The 22,400-nt window shown below is 37.8% G+C and overlaps 1 protein-coding gene across 1 annotated transcript in view; it reads left to right on the top strand.

Moving 5' to 3' along the window:
- Jak2 (Janus kinase 2) overlaps positions 1 to 22,400 on the top strand; it is a 64,928-nt gene that overhangs the window by 14,749 nt on the left and 27,779 nt on the right. Inside the window, exons 4-9 of the mRNA XM_027406441.2 lie at positions 9,544 to 9,667; positions 12,566 to 12,683; positions 17,003 to 17,148; positions 18,355 to 18,676; positions 19,389 to 19,508; positions 20,750 to 20,907. Of these exons, the coding sequence (XP_027262242.1) occupies positions 9,544 to 9,667; positions 12,566 to 12,683; positions 17,003 to 17,148; positions 18,355 to 18,676; positions 19,389 to 19,508; positions 20,750 to 20,907 (988 nt within the window). The remainder of the gene's footprint in view (positions 1 to 9,543; positions 9,668 to 12,565; positions 12,684 to 17,002; positions 17,149 to 18,354; positions 18,677 to 19,388; positions 19,509 to 20,749; positions 20,908 to 22,400) is intronic.

Below are 22,400 nucleotides of genomic sequence, written 5' to 3'. Positions count from 1 at the left end.
AGCCCTGGTAATGGTGTTCTTAGCTCTACAAATGTTGCAGCTCTTATGTGCCCACAGAAGTTGGTGTTTCTTAGCCCTTAGCCACAACTAGAGTTGTAGATCCCAGGCAATCTTAGGTATTGACATTCCTCGGCCCTTGACAGTGCCTGTTCTTACAACATTGAGGTTGGGGTATCTGAGACCCTTGTCCGAAAGGTCTGACAGGTCTCCAGAAGGTTCCCAGTATCATGGGCCTGCAGTTCCTCTTCTTGGGCTCTTCACAGAATTGGTTTATTCTTGAGCCCCTGGCCTCTATTCTCTGTGTACTTCAGCTGTCTCCTTTGTGGGGTTTGTTCTCAGGAGCTGTTCTGCCTCTTCTTCAGCTGTCAAGCATTTGGTTACATTGTTGCTTTTTACAGCTGAGTCCACCAACTGCTAAGCTGCTGCCGCTGTCACTTCTTCCTGCTACCAGCTCAACCCATAGGCAATAAAAGGCCATTCAAGAGACTCTTTCATTGGGCTTAATGTTAAAATAGAGGGGAGTAGAATAGGATGATGTCTCTTAGCTGGCTTATTTGATACAGCTAGGGGTGTTTGAACCAATCACAGAAAACCTTGCATGTAAAGGAAGGTTTGTACTGTCACCAGTCATAGCACTGTCCCTTATTTCCAGTCACAGAGTCCTTTGTCAGGCTGCCAAGGGAAGTGCTTTGCTCTGGCCTGGTGGGAATGGTTAGGTGATCATCCTCAGTACACCAGGGCTTATGACAGGAAACGTTCAGCACAACCTTCTGAAGTAGTGCTGGCTGAGACCACTTCAAGAGCAGGAAGGAAAAGCCGTTGTGTAGTTTTCTTAAGGAGTCCACGGAGTGCTCAGAATGGCCAGTGTTGGCCAAGGGTAGTCCAGCTGGCTGCTTATCCGGCTGTTTGTTAAAGGCAGCCACGACAGGAAGAGAAAGTCTAACAGCTGCCAATTAGGGAATCAAATTGCCCTATTCTTCAGTATCTACTCATTTACAGGAAAGTGAGCATGAGAGGGAAGGCTTACAGTAAGAACTCAAAGGCCTAACCATCGACACATCTAGTGAGTTTAACAGTGCTGACATGCTCTCAGTACCTCAGAGGTGGGTGGCCTCTGTCACCTGCCTTGAGTGATTAATTCTAATGTATTGTGAAATTAAATTTTTCTTTTAATGTTCTACTTATTATAGTCTAGCCAGAGAAGATAACTTTGGATGGTTTTAACTTTATGAAAGCATTGACAGTAGTTTTGAGACTGTACAAACCTGGAGTGTATTTTACATGCACTTAAAGATGTGTTGTGTGGGGGCAAAGCTTTTTGTATGGCTGTTACAGCTAGTTGCTTTGTAGTGTTTAAGTTCTTGCCTTTATTGTTCTTTGTAGTTTTCCTGTCCATTATTGAGAATAGTGTGTTGAATTCTCCAACTATTATTGTCTCTTTTCCCCTTTACTTCTTTTTGGTTCATAGTGTGGTGATAATTGTTCTGTCTTTTGGTTGTTATGTCTTCTTTAATTATAATATATTCTTATCTTTGTTATTTTTTCACTTTAAATCCTATTTTCTGATATTGTTAAAACCACACTAGCTTCCTTTTGGTTATTATTTGTGTAGATTTTGTTCTCCGACTTTCTCCCCCCTCAACCTGTTTGCATGTTTAGGTTTTGAATGAGTCTCTTATGGATACATGTAGTTAAACCATGTGTTTTTATCCATTTGAGAAATTGCTGCCATTAATGGGCTATTTGCATGAACTTGCATTTGAAATAGTGATAGGGTATACTAATTTTTATCATTTCATTATTTTCTATATTATATATTTGTTGTTGTTTTTCAAGACAGGGCTATTGGCTATTGTATTTTTCTTCATTGCCTACTTCTGTGCTTATTTTTTGTGGTTTATAATTCTGAGTCTCACTTTTGTTACATATTTTTAGTTTTATTAAAAGTTACACTAAAGATTAGAGTGAATCTTTAAATTTACAATCATCTATTTAAATTAATGTCACACTGACTTCAATAGTACATGAAAGCCATACTTACATACAATTTTCTGTCCCTCCATCTTCATGTTCTTACTTAACGTATATCTCTATTCATTATATATCCACTGACATATAATCAACTTGGTTTGTTGATTTACTTTTATTATCAGGGCAAAAAAGGGAATTATAATAAAAAGCAAGAACACTAAAAAGGTCTGGGTGGGATTGCTCAGTGTGTAAAACACTAGTTGCAAAAGTGTGAGGATAAATTCACATAACCAGACTCTCATGCAGTGTGAGGATGAGTTCATATAACCAGACCCATCAGTGTGAGGATGAGTTCACATAACCAGAGCCATCAGTGTTGAGGATGAGTTCACATAACTAGACTCATGCAGTGTGAGGGTGAGTTCATATAACCAGACCCATCAGTGTGAGGATGAGTTCACATAACCAGACCCATCAGTGTGAGGATGAGTTCACATAACCAGAGCCATCAGTGTTGAGGATGAGTTCACATAACTAGACTCATGCAGTGTGAGGATGAGTTCACATAACCAGACCCATCAGTGTGAGGATGAGTTCACATAACCAGACCCATCAGTGTGAGGATGAGTTCACATAACTAGACTCATGCAGTGTGAGGATGAGTTCACATAACCAGACCCATCAGTGTGCGGATGAGTTCACATAACCAGGGTGGCTGGCTAGACTAACCAAAGCAGAAAAGCTGGATGGTCTTCAGTTGGGAGATTATGATTTTTCTTCTGTTGTTGATTTTAACTCTTTTCTGTGACCAGTGTGGATACTCTGGAAATTTTCAACTCTCTGAACTTCACTATAACTTTATGACTTAGATGATCAACTGTTTTATTTTTATATGCATGAGTATTTTGCCTGAATGCATTTGTGTGTACCATGTGCATGCCTGCAGAAGCCTGAAGAGGGTGCTGGGTCTTCTGGAACTGCAGTTAAGGATGGTTGTAAGACTCCATGAAGGAGCTGGGGACTAAATTAGGATCCTTTGGAGGAGCAGTGAATGCTCTTAACCCTGAGCTGTTTCTTTAGCCCCCTCCCTCCAACTTCTTGAAAATTCATTTATTTTTATTTTATGTGTATGTGTAAGTCAAAGCTGGGTGTGATAGTATGTTCCCGTAGCTCCCAGAGCTGTGTAGGGCAGATACAGGCAGATCCCAGGGGCTGCTAGTCAGCCAGTCTAGCCAACATGGTGAGCTTCGGTTCAGTGAGAAACCGAAAAAAGTGTTGAAAAAAGTGGAGAGCCATAGAGGGTCAGCCACCAGAAGTCAGCTTCTGACCTCCCAACATGTCCATGCAGGCAAGCACATCCACACATCCAAACATACATGTAAAAAGCACACCCACCACAAACATTCAGAAGCATACTGCACACACAATCTTAATGATCAATGAATATGAATTAACTTTTTGCATTTTTGTGTAAGTGCCCTGTTTGAAAGAACCATGACATTGTCTTATTCTTCAAAATCTCATGAGTTAAGAATAGTTATTAAAATTATACTTGGATGTTTACATTTAAAACAAGTGCTAGTTTTTAAGTTAAGAGTCTCTTTTCAGTGTTTTTCTGTATAAAATGTCAGAATGTCAGATATTTTGTGGACTTTTCTTGGACAATTTTACTTCCTGTTTGGCCGTGGTATGCCCAGAACATTAAGTTCACCAAGCATGCTTACAAGGGAGGAGGAAGCATGTACTTTTTGTCATGAAAGATAGGAATCCAGAGGTTTGTGTTGTGGCTCTTAGAGGATAATATTTGAATTTCCATCTTTAAAACATTTCTCAATTTAAAATAAACAGTCAAAACAGTGTTTGCGTTATTTCCTGCTCCACTGTGCCCTTGTGGTGGTTTATACAGTGTATTACTTACTGTAGCTTGTGGTGGTTTATACAGTGTATTATTTACTGTAGCCTGAAGTTCATTTGCAGAGTGAGCCTTTCCCCTCCGCTTGGCTGTGGACTTTTTCTAATTCCCAACCCCAACTCTCCATTTTTACACAGGGTTTTTCTATTTAATGAATCCCTTTTGTTTTTGTTTTAAAGCTAGGGTCTTACCATGTCACCCTGACTGGAACTTGGTATGTAGACCAGGATGGCCTTGCTTACAGAGAGCTGCCTGCCTCTGCCTAGCAACATCCTGTTGCTAGGATGTGAAGATATGCGGCAGCATGCAGGGCCTTAGTGAATCCTTTAGTCATATCCTGATAAGTAGGAAATAATCTCTTGTGTGTGTTCAAAGGCTTTCCGTCATTATATATGACTCATATATTCTGCAATATTACCCTCCCTCCAACTTTAGGAATTTGAGGTAATTTTAGGAAATTGATATTCTAAAGTGCACCTTGCTTTTCTGTAAAAAAAAAAAAAAAAAAAAAAAATTGAGAAAAATCTACTTAAGCCAGTGACTTTTATTCCCACTGTTTTGTCGAACTTCATAACAGTGCAAAGCATGGGTCATACTGCCCTAGGTTTTCTTCTGCCTGAAATTTCTCTCTTACTTTGTTACTACTCCTTTAGATGTACACAGGAGGAAGTTCTAGGTTGCAGTGTTTAAATGTTTTGTAGGCACAAGTTCCTCAAATTAGGACTGCTTTCTCAAAAGCTACACCAGTTTGCATTTCTAGTAAAATCCTAACAACTACAGTTCACAGTACTACTCACTGGTAGAAATCTTGTTGTTTTTGCTGAATGAATGGGTGTAAAGTGCTGTCATGTAGCATTTGTTTGCATTTCCTTCAGTATAGGAATTGCATGCTTGTTAGTCATGCGGATTTGCTTTACTAGGAATAATGTTTTATTTTCATAACATTAATTTTATTTATTTATTTTTCCAAGAAATTATTCTTTTATTAGTTCAAATTAGAAACAAGCTTGATTCACATGTCAATCCCTGCTCCCTCTCCCTTCCCTCCTCTCCTACCCCCAACCAACCAACCTCCCATCCCATCCCCCCCTACTCCCCAGGGAGGGATCCCCAGAGTCTGTCATATCATCCTGGGCAGGGCCTAGGCCCCCCCACACACACCATGTGCCCAGGCTGAGAGAGCATCCTTACATGTGGAATGGGTTCCCAAAGCCATTTCTTATGCCAGGGATAAATACTGATCTACTACCAGAAGCCCCATAGAGTGCTGAGGCCTCGACGTCCACATTCCGGGGTCTGGATCAGTCCCATGCTGGCCTCCCAGACAGCAGTCTGGGGTCCATGCGCTCCCCCTTGTTCAGGTCAGCTGTTTCTGTGGGTTTTAGCAGCCTGGTCTTGACTTTATATTCCATCCTAGAGCCTTCATTCAGTGGCTGAAGGAAGCAGAGGCAGACATCCACAGCTAAACACTGAACTGAACTCTGGAACCCAGTTGCAGAGAGGGAGGAGTGATGAGCAAAGAGGTCATACCATTAATTTTTTTTCATTTTTTAATTTGAATTAGAAACAAGATTGTTTTACATGTCAATCCCAGTTCCCACTGCCTCCCCTCCTCCTCCTCCTAACCCCCCCCCCAATTAACACCCTACCTATCACATATCCTTTCTGCTCCCCAGGGAGGGTGAGGCCTTCCATAGGGGGTCATAAGAGGCTATCATTTACTTTGGGATAGGGCCTAGACCCACCCCTGTGTCATACCATTAATTTTAATCTTGTTTTTTATTATAAAATACTTCAACTAATATTTTGTAGATAAGAATAAAGTATAAGCCAGTGTACTCAATTTTTAAAATTTATTATTTTGCCATTTTACTTTAGATTTCTATAATGTTATTTTGATATATTACATTAATAGAATTTTCTTTCTTTCTTTTTTTTGTTTCTTGAGATAGGGTTTCTCTGTGTAGCCCTGGCTGTCTTGGAACTCACAGAGATCCACCTGCCTCTGCCTCCTGAGTGCTGGGATTAAAGGCGTGTGCCACCATTGCCTAGCTAATAAATTTTTCTAATTTAGCTTTTTTCTGCAATCCTTTGATAAATGAACAATGGCTGTGTTGTGATTTTCTTTAAAGAAATATTTATGGGTTAGGTTTATTAGGATCTCACTGAGAGAACCAGCTCTCAGCAGGTCAGGGAAACTGTGTAGAAGAGACGTGGCACCAGCAGAGCTGTATACACACAGGAGAATTTGTCTGAGCACTCAAAGCTTATTCATGTCGTTGTTCTCTTTCTGCTGCTTGTTCTGCCTCTTTATTTTTCCTTTATCTCTTTTATACCACCTAAGACAAAGATTTCTATGCAAGAAAAGATTACCTCACAACCACAAGTTACATATTTTCCAAAAACAAGTTAAAATCTTTACATAAGAAGAAATCATATTAAGATCTTTTCCTTAGAAGCCAACAAATAGTTAAACATTTTTCTTTGTATTAAGTTTCCCACCATAACATCTTTACCCGAAAGCAATGATTCTTTTATAATTGATTAACAAAGTTTTAAGCAAGCCAAATATATTTGTACTGGCAGGTAGCAGATTCCTATTCTATTTCTACTCTACAGAACTTTATAAACAAGTGGCCAGCTAACCATCTTTTTTTTCTTTATACACAATAGAGTCACTTAATTTTCTTTCACAATTTTGTTTTTTTCCAAGATGCATACCAAAACCTGTGGTTAATTCTTGCAAGCTACATAACCAAGGAACTCAGGCCTAATCTTGGGTGTAGGAACATAATTGCTTTCTTTGGTCATCAGCCTGTTTTTCCATAGGTAGAATTCACGAGTCTGTAATCATGAAACTTCCTTGTTCTTATTTTTCATCCTCTGAAATCTAACAAAGGGGAAGGTAATTTTTAACCCATTTTTGTTTTTTTTTTTGTATCTTTTATTGGAGCAATTGACAGGATAACTTACACCATTTCCCTAATCATTTTTACTGTCTTAACCACCTGTATCTTTTAGGCTGACCCAGGAAGTTCAATCAAATCACTGACTTTCAACTAAGATCATTGCTCATATAAAAATGTATGAGTGGACACTGGGAGCCTATTCCCCATGGAGGGATACTCTCTCAGCCTAGCACATGGGGGAGGGCCTAGGCCCTGCCCCAAATGATGTGACAGAGTATGATGATTACCCCATGGAAGACCTCACCCTTTTCATAGAGCAGAAGAGGGATGGGATGAGGGTCAGTGGGAGGCATGAGAGGATGGGAGGGAGAGGGAACTGGGGTTGATATGTAAAATAAGATTGTTTCTAGTTTAAATTAAAAAATCAACGTCATTATGATCTGCAAGTAAATTGCCCAGTGAGGAGTGGGATTTTCTCAAGAAACAATCACACTATATTAGATACAGTGGGATCCTTTCACATAGTAATCACACCATGCCAAATACAGCAGGAACATGACAGAAGCACCCAGGAGGAAGCACAGCAGAATCGAGGGGCGTTCAGGAGAAGTCCCCCCAGGGCTTAGCCTCTCCAGGGTTTAGTCATCCGTGAACTGAACTCCATAAGCTCCCTTGCTGACTTGCCTATCGACAGTACTGCTTAGGACTCTTGTATTTACTTTGATAAGCAAAACTATCATTTTTTTAGTATGCCTGCCTGCTGTGGTATCACAATTTTCTAAATGTAGAATATGCCATTTATCTGTAATAGTAGATGGCATTGCTTCTGGTTTTCGTTACACTCATATGTAACTTTTGAACCTGATTCGTTTTCTCTCTTTCCTAATCTAATTTTCCTTTTATTCTCTTCCACCTTTATTTTCCATTGGAAAATGTAGGTGGGGGTGAAAGATGGCTCAGCTGTGAAGAGCACTGGCTGTTCTTACAGAGGACCTGGGTTCAACTCCCATCACCCACATGGCAGCTCACAGCTGTCTGTAGCTCCAGTTCCAGAGGTTCTGCCACCTGCATACATTCATGCAGGAAAACACCAGTGCACATACAATAAAAATAAATTAGAAAAAGAAAATGTAGGTAGATTCTGTCTTTAATATTTAATTTTTTTGTTTATTTAATATTTATTTCTTTTTAAAAGTTGTATTTTTCTGAGAATTGCCCATCCTTTCAGATTTATTGGTCTAATGTTCTTCTATTACTTTTCTTCCAAAAAGCTTTGAATATACTTTTAAAAATTGATTGTGCCTTTTTAAATTCCTTGTCAGATTGAAAATCGCTTGTTAATTTTATTAATCACTAAAGAAAGTCAACATTTGTTATTCTTATTTAATCTGCTTTATTAACTTTCACTTTTAAAACTCGTGTGTGTGTGTGTGTGTGTGTGTGTGTGTGTGTGTGTGTGTGTGTGTATATGCAGGTGCTTGAGGGAGTCAGAGGCATCAGATCTTGCTGGAGCTAGAGTTAAGGTGGTTTTGAGCTGCCCAGTGTGAAAGCTAGCAACTGTCTTTGGTCCTTTGCAAGCCACAGTATGCACTTACTATTATTATTGTTATTATTATTAATCATTATCATTATTATTGGGTTTTCAAGACAGAGTTTCTCTGTGTAGCCCTGGCTGTCCTGGAACTCACTCTGTAGACCAGGCTGGCCTTGAACTAAGAGAGCTTTGCTTCCTGAGTGCTGGAACTAAAGGTGTGTGCCACCGCCACCTCCACCCATTTACAGTATACACTATTAACTGATGAACTATCTCCCCAGCTGTCCTTCAACCTTTTTTGTATTTATTTTTAGCATATTTGTCCCCTAGTGTTTCTTTACTTTTCTGGTAATTGAAATTGACACTAAGCCCTCACTCATTCTAGAAATGCTTTTCACCATTGAGCTACATCCGTACTTTGTAACATATTGGAAAAGAGATGTTAAAGTGGTGGCACACTCCTGTAATCCCATCAGTGGGGGATGGCATATCAGGAGCCTAAGGTCAGCTTCAGCTGCATAAGGAACTTGAGGTCAACTTGGACTACATGAAACTCTGTTGCCAAAAGGAAAAAAGACAGAAAGGAAACGTATTTGGGTCCGGTGAGACGGCCCAGTTGTCATTTAACTTTATGGGACCCAGGGAGATGGCTCAGTTGGCTTTTAATTTTTAAAATAAACTTAAATAGTGCAACAATATAATTGTTGTCATATTGTATAAAATCTTTTCATTTTAATATGAAAATGTGTCATTTCTTTAAAAGTATCCAGTGACTTGTTATTATCTCAGTGATTTGATAATCACTCTCAATTGAAATATACACATGCACACATGTGCATTCTCACACGACATATTTTCCCAGGGGTTAAGAGGAACTTAGAAACTCTTTAGAAAACAGTTAAAAGCTGGATTATTTTTATCTCCATGCAGGAATAAGAACGGTCATATTTTAAAATATAAAGAGGTATTTGATGAAAACATTTGGTTTTAAGATGTTTTTTTCCCACAATAGTTCACCTGCTACTGAAGTTTCTGCTGACTGGAAGAGCTGTCACCAAAGCTTCGTGATAGATTATGTGTTACATAAATGCTCTGTTAGCTATCTGTAGTCAGTTCTTTTTGCTTCAATTTTAGGTATCACGTCATGACAGATTATGCCCATTATGTAAATGCTCTGCTAGCTATCTACTTAAGTCCTCTTTATGCTTTATTTCTAGGTATTACGCCTGTGTATCATAATATGTTTGCTTTAATGAGTGAAACAGAAAGGATCTGGTACCCACCCAACCATGTCTTCCACATAGATGAGTCAACCAGGCATAATGTACTCTACAGAATAAGGTACTTTCTTATGTTAAGTTATTTGTGTGTTAATAAAAGTCAAAGTGGGATAAAATTTTGTCTGCATAATGTCATAATTATGATGTTTTCTTCTGTTGAGATGCCATCTTATGGCTTGATTATAATTAAGTATAAAAAACAGATAAAAATGGCTTGTGTAAAATCCTTAATGTTTGGAATATTGCCAATTTCCCAGGAAATATAATGTGTGTGCAATAAAATACAAGCTTACATCTCTTCTTTACAAATAGTTTTTTTTTTTAAAAAGATTTATTTATTTATTATGTGTACAATGTTCTGTCTACATATATTTCTGCAGGCCAGAAGAGGGCAACAGATTTCATGATAGATGGCTGTGAGCCACCATGTGGTTGCTGGGAATTGAACTCAGAACCTCTGGAAGAGTTGCCAGCACTCTTCACCTCTCAGTCATCTCTCCAGCTCTACAAATAGTTTTTAAAGTTTAAAGTTTTTGTTTGTAAGATAATTCATTTAGTGATTTATGGAAATGTGCAATATCGCTTAAGGTTCTGAAATAAAATCCAGAAGATTTTTCTGTATAAAAGGGGTAGCAAAGAAATAACTTTGGTCTTACAAACAGCTACAATTCTCCAGGCACATATGTGTTATTTAATTTTCTTATGACTTATGAAATACTAAGAGTTTCCTGTAAAATAAAGGATCTGATGCTGTGACTTACTGCTCATCCTCAGTCTTACAGCTTGGAAAAAACTCCTACCTAGTTTGCTTCACAAACTGCCTTCTAGCCACCTTGCATGTACCTCATTAAAGAGATAATATGTGTGGTATTCAGGTTCATTATTTGATGTTTTTATTTATTTATTTTTATTTGTTGAAACAAGAACTTGTGTATCCTAGACTTTCCCTGAACTCAAGGTGTAACCAAGGATGACCTTGAGCTTCTGATCCTCATGCCTCTCCCAGTAGTTCTGGGATCACAGGAATGTATCACCCCACCCAGTTTGGTTTTGCTGGAAATCAAACCCAGGGTGCCATGCATGCTAGGCAGTGTTGCAACATCATTAGTACTTGATGGGTTCTTAATAAATGTTCATATTTCATTTCTTATTTTCTTCTCCTTAATCTGTATAAAATATGTAGACGCATGAGCTTGTGTTTTCTGTTTTTAAGGTATAACTTTTATTGAGCATGAGCATCATTTTCATGTAAAATTATGGGTAAGACGTTAGTAAAAAGTGTTTGGTGTCTAAATAATGGACATATGAAAAGCATATGGGCTGGAGAAATGGTTCTGGGTTAAAGTACTGGCTACTCTTCCTAGAGGACCTAGATTCCATTCCTAGCACTTTCAGGGCAGTTTACAATTGTGTGTAGCTCCAGTTCAGGCCCATACACAAAGTATGGCCCTCTTCTGGCCCATACACAAAGTAAATATTAATAAATTGTTAAAAAGGGTAAAAAGCAGTGGCATTCTTACATACAAGTTGTATGTAAGTTGTAACAAAGTAATGAAGCTTTTACAAAATAATTTTAAAGCGTTAAAGATAGCAACATCAGAAAGGGGAGGCAATATTAAGTGTTGAAAATTATTTGTACTGATTAGAATGCTCATACACTGTCACTTTGGAAAAAGATTGGCCATTTCCCTGAAAGATATTAGAGAGTTACTAACATGCATCCACAAAACACTACTCACAGAGTGCTTGTCACATTAGCATAAAATAGAAGTAGCTCAAATGCTTTCCAAGTGATGAATGGATAAATAAAATGTGGTACATCATACAATTCAGCATTAATTCATTAGAAGAAAGGAATACATTTCCTATATGCAAAAAGTGGATGAAACTTAAAATCATTATGCTAGGTAAATGAAGTCAGATAAAAAGATGGCCTATCATAGCCAGTATTTTTAATGTAAAATAAGTAGAATAGAATTTATAAAAAAAGGTATCTTATAGCTAGGGATTAACAGGGTGACTTACTCAGGTATGATTACTAATGGGTATGGGGAAATAATAAAAAAGCAAATTAAATTGTGGTGATGTTGGTACCATTTGTAGTGAATACTACAAATCACTAAGCACTTTAAATGAACAAGCTTTGTGTAGATTAATTAAATCTCAAAATTTTTAGTTTTTAAATATATTTTATTTATATATTTTTTATTTTATGTGCATTGGTGATTTGCCTGCATGTATGTCTGTGTGAGACTGTCAAATCTTGGAGTTATAGACAGTTGTGAGCTGTCATATGGGTGTTGGGATTTGAACTCAGGTCCTCTGGAAGAGCAGAGTCAGTGTTCTTAACCATTGAGCCATCTCTCCAGCACCTTCAAAGCTTTTACTTTCAAAAGTAAACATACTTAATTTTTCTTTGAAAGACAAATTTTAATCTTCATTTTCGTAGATGAAGGACAAATTGTTTACACTGAAAACTGTATTTTCAGATGTGTCTATTAATACTACTGGACTTAAGCTTCTGCTGACTTTTATGTCTATATTTCTCCTGTCTCCTTTGATTGCTTCTTCTTCTATGATCTTACTATATATTGCACCAAAGTGGGAAGTATGTTGATTTTACAGTTACTTATGTTTCATTTGCTGCTGCTCCTGTAGTTTGGTGTTTTGTTTATGGAAACGGTATTCTAGATAGCCTAGGATAGTCTCAAACTCATGGTTCTCTTGCCTCAGCTTCCTGGGTGTGCTCCACTGTGCTTTACTGTGTTTCTTTTATTTTCTGCTTACATTGCTATCGTGGTATTATTCACAAATCCTTCTGTTCACAACTTGTATGCAACGCTGCTATTTGTGTTTTCTAGCAATACATTAGTAACTTTTAGAATGTTGAGGGTGGTTAAATGCCTGTGGTTAGTGCTTGAGCTCTGGAAGCTAACAGAATGTTTGAATTCTCTTATAGATTTTACTTTCCGCACTGGTATTGCAGTGGCAGCAACAGAACCTATCGATATGGAGTATCTCGTGGGGCTGAAGCTCCTCTTCTTGATGACTTTGTCATGTCTTACCTTTTTGCTCAGGTATAATTATTAATTTTTATATGTGTATTAAGCTAGATATATCTTCTTATGTAATGTATACCTTTAGTGGGTAAGTAATGTCAAGTGGGAAGACTAAATTTAACTTGTGCTCCAGGTATATAGAAAGATAAAAGGATAGTCTATTTAATAATAATTTTTGGTCTCATGATTTACATTTTTTTAATAAGTTGACTCTTTTGAAATCACTTTCTTTTTCTTTTAGGATTTTGAAAAAATGTAGAATAAATTTATAACACAATTCATGTGGCCATTAGATGGTAAAATTTCTTTAGAGTTTTTAAAAAATAAATTTTGGATAATTTCAGGTTTAAATGATAGGCAGTAAAACGTAACAGGAGGAAATAACAAAAATGATGCTGGGCAGTAGTGGCACACACCTTTAATCCTAGCACTCAGGAGGCAGAGGCAGGCAGATCTCTGTGAGTCCAAGGCCAACTTGGTCTACAACATGAGCTCCAGAACATATAGGACTGTTACATGAAGAAACCCTGTCTCAAAAAAGAAAGAAAGAAAGAAAGAAAGAAAGAAAGAAAGAAAGAAAGAAAGAAAGAAAGAGAAAAGAAAAGGAAAAGTGAGCTGTGATAGTTGGTAGCCTCTTCTAGTTGGGAGGGTGTCTACATACTGGTTCTTAGAGAGCTGAGCACAGCTATTTGTCCATCTTACTGTACACTTAACATTTCATAATGCCTTCTTCTCCATTACCTTGAATTAAGCAGCAGTTGAAATATTTTCTTATTAAATTATTATATTCTCATGGGCTGCTAGAATAGCATGAACAGAAGTTAAAGAAAGCAGAGAAATGGTGAGTTCCCTTGGTGTCTGTTCCCAGTGTGTGAGGTGAAGGATTTCCAATGAGATTGATAGCAACAAAGGGAAGAGCACACAGCTCCCTGGCTCCCATTTCCAATATTGTGAAACCTGTTGAGTCTATAAACAAAAAACAGAAAAAATTATTCTCTTTGAGGATGTGGGATTGTCAGGTTTTTTCATTATGGTAAAATGTACATAATACAATTTTAAAAGCATACCATTTTCAAATTTATAGCTCAGTTCATTAAGCATATTCAGCACCTCACAACCCTAACTAACATCATTCTCTAGAACAGTGTTCATCTTCATACCCTTACACAGTAACTCTCCACTTCTCCCCAATCTTAACAGTTTGCCATTCTCCCTCCTGTGAGGCAGAATGTGTGTTTATCTTAGTACTTTGTGTATACAGATGCAATTATACAGTATTTGCTTTTTGTGTGCGTCTGGCTTATTTTACTTAGCACAGTATCTTCAAGGTTGGCATCCCACTGTGCTTACTCCTTTCTGTTTGTCTGGCCAGTGCAGATACAAAGTTCCTTGGGTTAAATGCAGCTATTAAAAGTTTGGGGGAACTTTTAGTTAAATGAATTTGATGAAATGAAGTTTTCTTAGTCACATAATGTGATTTTAAATAATTCTGGCTTAATGACTTTGTTTTGACATTTGAGACTGATATGTAACTTTTCTCCAATGCCTATTTGTTGGTTTATTCTTTAGTAGTATTCACACTAGTTTTTCATACATTTATTTTCTTTTGGTTATAATTTCTATAGAATTTCCTGATGAGAAGAACTTAATTACCTACTGGTTTTATATGGTAACAGAACACACACATGCTATTACAGAGCTAATAGTTCCCTATAGATCTTAGCTAAAGGGAATAACTTGCCATTTTTAAGTATGAGGAAATGTGTTTAAAACTGAACAAAAATAGGGTTGGTGAGATGGCTCTGTGTAAAGGCAGTTGGTGCCAAGATTGATCCTCAGAACTCTCGTTGTGGAAGGAGAGGACCAATCCTGAAAGTTTTCCTCTGCTCTCCTCATGCATACCTCAGCACTTGGGCATATTGATATTCATTCTTTATCTGCCTCTCTGTCTCTGCCTTTATGTCTGTCTTCCCTTCTCTCTCTCCCCCGTGTGTGTGTGTGTGTGTGTGTGTGTGTGTGTGTGTGTGTGTGTGTGTGTGTGTGTGTAAATTCACATGTATGTGTGTGAGTGTATGTACATAGTAGAGATAGGGGTTAGCATCTGGCATCCTCCTCAATCATTTTCACCTTACACTTAGAGGTGGGTCTTTCTTTGTACCTGTAACTCACTACTTGGCCAGAATGAATGCTCTGTTAGCTCCACAGAGTATCCTGTCAACTTCTCTTCAATGCTAACATGAAGGCAGGTGCCCCTGCGACTGGCCTGACTTTTCAAAGGCTGCTAAGGAGCTGAACTCTAGTCCTCATGTTTGCACAACAGATATTTTCCACCCCCACACCCCCTTTTCTCACTTCTTTATGTCTTACCTGTTGATTTGCAATGTCATCTATTTCTTGTAGCAGACTCTTATTATCATCTATCTAAGCCATGTATTCTTAGTACACTTTATTTTGTCCAAGCACATCTACTGTTTTTTACTGTCCCAGCAGGGAAAGAGACATGGCAAGACAAATGAAGCAAACCAAAACAAAAAACTTTCACTGCCTCTAGTGTCAGGTCATTCAAGAATATTTTCAGCCTGGACCCAGGCAAGCTACTAGTTTAAATCTCTGAGTGTGCCCTGTACTTTCTTTTTGTCTCATTCTTTCCATGTCTTTGTTCTGGTTTGCCAACTGTGTATAATTTTAACTGTCTCTAAGGTTCCTATAGTGTCTGTTATGTTGTACTTCTTATTATATTACCTGACATTGTAATGACCTGCTTTTCTGTTTAGCTTCCAAGAAAAGTTTTGGTCTTTTTGATTCCTTGGACCATATTCTATGTATCTTTATATCCCCCACACAAACTCTAGTATAATGTCTTCAGTACAGATTGAAATCAGGGTATATTTGATTAATTAAATTTTAGTTCAGCAATCTCAAATGGTGGAAAGGCACTTAAGGAAATGCCCAACATCCTTAGTCATCAGGGAAATGCAAATCAAAACCACTCTGACAGTCTATTTTACACTGATCCGAATGGCTAAGATCAAAAACAACAATGACAGTTTATGCTGGAGACGTTGTGGAGAAAGGGGAACACTCCTCCATTGCTGGTGGGTGTGCAAACTTGTACAGCTGTTGTGGAAATCAGTATGGCGATTTCTCAGAAAATTAGGGATCAACCTACCTCAAGACCCTGCAATACCACCATTGGGCTTGTACCCAAAGGAGGCACATTCACACCACAAAGACATTTGCTCAACTATGTTCATAGCAACATTATTCGTAATAGCCAAATCTTGGAAACAACGTAGATGCCCCTCAACTGAAGAATGGATAAAGAAAATGTTGTATATTTACACAATGGAGTATTACTCAGTGGTCAGAAACAATGACATCCTAAAATTCTCAGAAAAATGGACAGAACTAGAAAAAAACCCATCCTGAGTGAGGTAACCCAAAACCAGAAAGACAAATATGTACTCACTCATATGTGGATACCGGACATAAAGCAAAAGGTACCCAGCCTACAATCCACAACCCCAGAGAAGCTAGAACCCTCTTCCAGAAACAGGTGGAAGCAGATGCAGAAATCCACAACTAACCAATGGGCCAAGCTCCTGGAGTACAATCAAAGTGAGGGAGAAGCAATAATATGAACAAAGGAGTCAAGACCATGATGGGAAAACCCCCAGAATCAGCTAACCCGAGCTAGTGAGAGATCACTGAATCCAGTCTGACAAATGGGGAACCTGTGTAAAACCAAACTAGACTCCCTTAATATAGATGACAATGGTGTAACTGGGACAATATATGAGGCCACTGGCAGTGGGTCCAAGATCTAACTCTAATGCACAAATGACTTAGTGGAGGACATTCTGTATGGAGGAATACCTTGCTCAGCCTAACACAGGAGTGTGGGGGTGGAGAGGTGCCTTGGTCCTGCCTCAAGAGATGATGGGACAGACTTAGTAGGCTCCCTAGGGGAGGGAGGCCTTATCGTCTCAGAGGAACAGATTCGGGATGGGGGGAAGTAGAGGGAGTGGGAGAAGTGGAGGGAGGGGGAACTGGGATTGCAATATAAAAAATAAATAAATTTAAAAAATTTGGTTCAGCTATTTTTGTGTTAAGATAAAACTTTAAAATATAAATAGTGAGATAGGCTGTGAACCCAACTTGTCAGTTTCTGTTTATATATGAACCTTTACTAATGTTTCTTGGTGAAATGATTTACAAATAAAAGTAGGAGTTGATTTATGACTTGAACACATATTTTAGAAGTTAATTTATATGATATAATGTAATTAAATGTGATAGTGAAACTTGAGGCATTCCCTTATCATTTCTTTTTTCAGTGGCGGCATGATTTTGTGCACGGATGGATAAAAGTGCCCGTGACTCATGAAACTCAAGAAGAGTGTCTTGGAATGGCAGTACTAGATATGATGAGAATAGCTAAAGAGAAGGACCAAACTCCACTAGCTGTCTATAACTCTGTCAGGTAATTCCCTTTTGTATATCCATACATAACAAATGTAAAGACTTAGATATTTTATGTAATTTACATGTTCGGTGTTTGCTATAAATTTTGATGTTATAATAAAAATAGTGAGAGTGGGAAATGGCTCAGTGGGTAGAAGTACTCACTGCACAGCCACAAAGGCCTGAGTTCCTATCTTCAGAACACACATAAAAGCTGATATGATAATGTATTACTGTAACTGCCGTGTTGGGTAGGTGAAGAAAGAGCTTTGGGTGTTGCAGTCAGTATAGTGCGACAGGTCTAGGTTCAGTAGGAGACCCTGTCTTGTAAAATATGGTAGGTGAGCTAGAGAGATGGCTTATTAGGTAAAGGTGCTTGCCACACCAGCCTGGTGATCCGAGTTTGATTCCTAAAACACACATAAAGATGGGAGGGGAGAACTGATTCCACAAAGCTGTCTTCTTACCTCCAGACACGTGCTCTGACAGTGGGCTCCCACATACATCATTCACATACCCAGTTATAACATTAGGGTAAGGAGAGATGGCTTAGCAGTTATGAGCTCTGGCTGCTTTTCCTGGTTTCATTACCAGCACCCACATAATGGCCCAGAACCAATTGTAACTATTCCAAGAGTATCTGATGCTCTCTTCTGGCCTTTGCAGGCATTGCATGGGTATGATATACATGCAAGCAAAACGCCAGTGCACATAGAATAATATATTTTTTTAATAAAAAATAAATTGGGGGGAAGTGATAAAGGCACCCATCTTGACTTCTGATCTCTACTTGAGGATGTACACAGCAAGTACATCAGCACACATAGGTGTGCTCTTCTGCATATACCACAAATACTCAGAAATTAAATAAAAGGTTGTGGAGATATACAGTTTTTCAGTATAGCACATACTCTATAAGAAGAAATTAAGTTGTATAAAATATCACAGGTGTTCATTACTTGCTTTATTTGTTTTGAAAACACTAATAAGTTCAGAATAACTGAAGAAATACTTGAAAGGACAACTTTAAAATTAGTATGTCCTATTCTAAATTCTGTTGTCACCCAGAATGTTTGTGCATCAAATGGAATGGTTTTGCATATATACCAGATGGTGGTTACATCAACTACTCACTTGACTGTAGAAAATGCTTCTTGTGGGGAAAGGTGAGAATTAACCTCCTAATTTTGTTTTGCTTTGTTTTCTGTGTGCTTGTTATTTTTAGCTACAAGACATTCTTACCAAAGTGCGTTCGAGCAAAGATCCAAGACTATCATATTTTAACCCGGAAGCGAATAAGGTATAGATTTCGCAGATTCATTCAGCAGTTCAGTCAATGCAAAGCCACTGCCAGAAACTTGAAACTTAAGTATCTTATAAACTTGGAAACCCTGCAGTCTGCCTTCTACACAGAGCAATTTGAAGTAAAAGAATCTGCAAGAGGTCCTTCAGGTGAGGAGATTTTTGCAACCATTATAATAACTGGAAACGGTGGAATTCAGTGGTCAAGAGGGAGACATAAGGAAAGTGAGACACTGACAGAACAGGTAATCTTTAATGATACGTTCTTGCTCTTTTATGTTAAGTACAATGACCATGAAAGCAAACTAAGTTTAGTTGTTGAATGTACTCTTGATTTTCTCTGCTGATAGAAATTTTATTTGTGTAACACCATCAAAGTTGTAACTATAGCTCTTAAATGTTTTGCTAATTTTTGTGACAAAATAATTAGTAATGATTTAATTACAATTTCTGAAAAGGATTGAATTGTCTTTGTGATTTTAAATTAACTTTATTTCCTTTATTCTTTCATTATTATTGACATTTAAACACTATCATAAAGCTACTTAAATGAAAAACTTTTAACTGATTTTGATAATATATTTAGTTTTATTATATTTGCATTGTAACATTTAAATTTGTTAATGTGTATAAGTCAAATATTGACAGATTTAATATTATTATATTTTTTTTACCACAGTTGATAATTCTCCAATTTTCTGACAATCATTCATTATAATATTAAGTGGGTTAAGTTCTATAATACAAAAGTTTCCTGTCATACTTTAATGATTTCATTTTTAAGTCAAAGCAAAAATATATAAACATTGTCTTAGGGCTCAATTTTTAGGAGATGTAATCACATTTAAAGCCTATATATTGCTATCAGTACCTCTTTAAAGAATTTTAAGTGACTGTTTCCACCTTCTAACCCTTGTTTGAAAGGCATTATAACTGTTTAAATGCTCTTGGTTACAGGGTTTACAGTTATATTGTGATTTTCCTGATATTATTGATGTCAGCATTAAGCAAGCAAACCAGGAATGCTCAAATGAAAGTAGACTTGTAACTATCCATAAGCAAGATGGTAAAATTTTGGTAAGTTTGTATCATGCGTAAAAAGTGGTGACATTTTAGAATTTTTCAGAAGTATTTTAGTGTTGCTTAGGTATTCTGGTTATAGTTACAAGTATGATACAAAAATACCAGCTCAGCAAATGTCTTATTGTGTGCAGATTTTTGTATGAATATTGTCGGTCTTACTACAAATACTTAGAGATACTATAATTGAGAGACCCCATTACATAATCTCTTACGCCAGTTCTGGGTTGCACTTAGTTCCCTCTTGGACTTCAGCAGTTTGTGGGATAGGGTGGGGGGGGGGGCAGGAGGAAGCATTCTTTTCCCATTACCCTTGGAGTCATTATTGTCCTATGTGAATCTGTTGCTGTTCTGAAGCCCATGTCTGTCTTGTTTCTCATAAATATCGACTGTAGTGCCTGCTGGTGTTCTCCTTGAGATTGTGGCAATTTACAAATTAGTTTAGGATTTTTGTTGTTTTTGTTTTGTTTTTATTTTTTCTGAGATATGGTCTCACTATGTAGTTTTGGCTGTACTGGAGCTCACAGAGACCCATCTGCCTCTGCTTCCCAAGTGCTTGGATTAAAGGTGTGAGCCACTGTGCCCAGCTTAGGATATGTGTTTATATTTTCATAATTTTGAATTTCCTTACCCAAGAACATAGTTCATTTTCTGTGTATTTAGAAAATATATTGCATTGTACGAGAGTATTTTGAAACTTCTGATGATCATTTCCAGGTTTTTAGTTGTTTAATTCAACATACTACATTTTTCTTACTGCTGTAAGTTGAGCTTTATTTTTCAATTATTCAGTTACACTGATTATTTTGATATATGGAAAAATACTTTTTGATAGGTGAATATGCTTTTCCATTTGATAAAGTGTCACATTTTTGGCTAATTGTATATTCATAAATATGTCTTTTAATAAAAATCACATCATAGTTCCATATCCTAAGATTTTAGTTTCTAGTACATGCATGTTAGCCTGAGAAGTATATAAAATAAATGTTCATATTTATAATTAATCTTAACCTTTATATAGATTAGACGTTTGAGTGTAGCAGGGTCATTGAAGAGTGTATTTAAATTGTGAATGTTGAGTGACTGTAACTGGAAAGGTGTGTTAAGCCCATGGGAAGGTCTTAAGGATCAGACTTAAGAGTTTGTTAGGTCAGGCTGGGTAATTAGAAGTTATTAGAGATTTGAACAATTAAAACTTAATTTATTTTTAATTATGTGGTTTCTTTTCTGATTAGGAAATAGAACTTAGCTCCTTAAGAGAAGCTTTGTCATTTGTGTCCTTAGTGGATGGCTATTACAGACTCACTGCAGACGCACATCATTACCTCTGTAAGGAAGTAGCCCCTCCCTCTGTGCTGGAGAACATGCACAGCAACTGCCACGGCCCCATCTCGTGAGTAATCTCTCTTAAAAGACATTTTCAGGGACTGGCTTGGTGGGTCCTTTGCAAGCATCCAGAGCTGAGTTTGAATTCCAGGCATTCATGGTAAAAACTGGACACAGCTGTATGTGCTTCTGATTCTAACATCATGTAAAACACTGGACATAGTTGTATGTGCCTATGAACTGAGACAGGCACAGCCTGAGAACTTTGGGGTGAGCCAGCCAGCCGAAAACTCCTGGTTCAGTGAGAGACCTTTTCTCATGGCAGTAAGACAGAGAATATAAAGGTGTGTGTGTGTGTGTGTGTGTGTGTGTGTGTGTGTGTGTGTGTGTGTGTGTGTGTATTATTAAGGAACACTTGGCATGTCCTGGTCTCCAGAGAGATGCATTTTTCTGAAGTAAATGTACAGTCACACAATCAGTTCTCCTGAAGTGAAGATTCCACATTCATGGTGTGATTTAGATGTTCATCCAGAACAGCATTTAAAAAATGGTGTCTTCCTAGGGCACTGTTACTCTCTAGCACTGAAAGCAAACAAATAAAAATATTCTCCCATGTATGTTATACAAACTTTGAAATACTGTGAAATAACCACAGTGTTGAACTTGAAAATTAACATTATTTTTGAGTGGCCCAACCTCTTCCAAAGCTTAAACACAAAATGTGTACTATACCATATTTCAAGGGTAGTGCTGTGTGTGGAACTCCACAATGCTGAAAAGGGTCCGTGTTTGGACATTCTAATTAAACATAGTTTGAATTTTCTATTGACTTATGTTTTAATTTCTTTACCTTTATATACCTTTACATGGCTAAGAATTTCTTTTCTAGTTTGCTTTCTGTTGCTGAGCAGAAACAACTTGGGGAGAAAAGAATTAATTGGCATATACTTCCAGGTCACAATCTGTAGATGGATTTTTCTTTAGGCCACCAGCTCATAAATAATGACACAGAGACTTAGTACTAATTATGAAAGCTCAGCCTTAGCTTAGGCTTTTTCCCCAAGTAGCTCTTCTAATTAACCCACATTTTAATCTCTCTTTTATACTGCATGCCCTGCTTTTCTGCTTCCTTCGAGTCTGGCTGGCAACTCAGCTTTCTTCCTCCAAGAGTTCTCTCTCTCTGCTTGGGAAGTCCTACCTATACCCTTACCTAGCTATTGGCCTTTCAGCTTTTTATTGTTCCAATCACAGCAACGCATCTTTACAAAGTGTAAAAACACCCCATCGTGGAGGGAAGTCAGGGCAGGAGCTCTAACAAGAACTAAAGCAGAAACCATGATGAAACCCTGGGTCCTGGCTTGCTCTCCTTGCTTGTGGGCAGCCTGCTTTCTCATACAAACCAGGACGACTTGCCTAAGAGGAGCATGGCAGAGAGTAGACAGTGCCCTCCCACACCGTTAACAACCACAGACATGGCACAGGCCAGTCCAATCTGCGCAGTCTTCCCCTTGAGACTCCTTATTCCCAGGTGACTCTTGGTTCTTTCACCTTGATAATAAA

Source organism: Cricetulus griseus, chromosome 3 (genome assembly GCF_003668045.3).
Source record: "Cricetulus griseus strain 17A/GY chromosome 3, alternate assembly CriGri-PICRH-1.0, whole genome shotgun sequence".
Lineage (NCBI taxonomy): Eukaryota > Metazoa > Chordata > Mammalia > Rodentia > Cricetidae > Cricetulus > Cricetulus griseus.
Note: the sequence above shows the minus strand (reverse complement) of the source record. Positions and strands in the feature narration are given on the sequence as shown.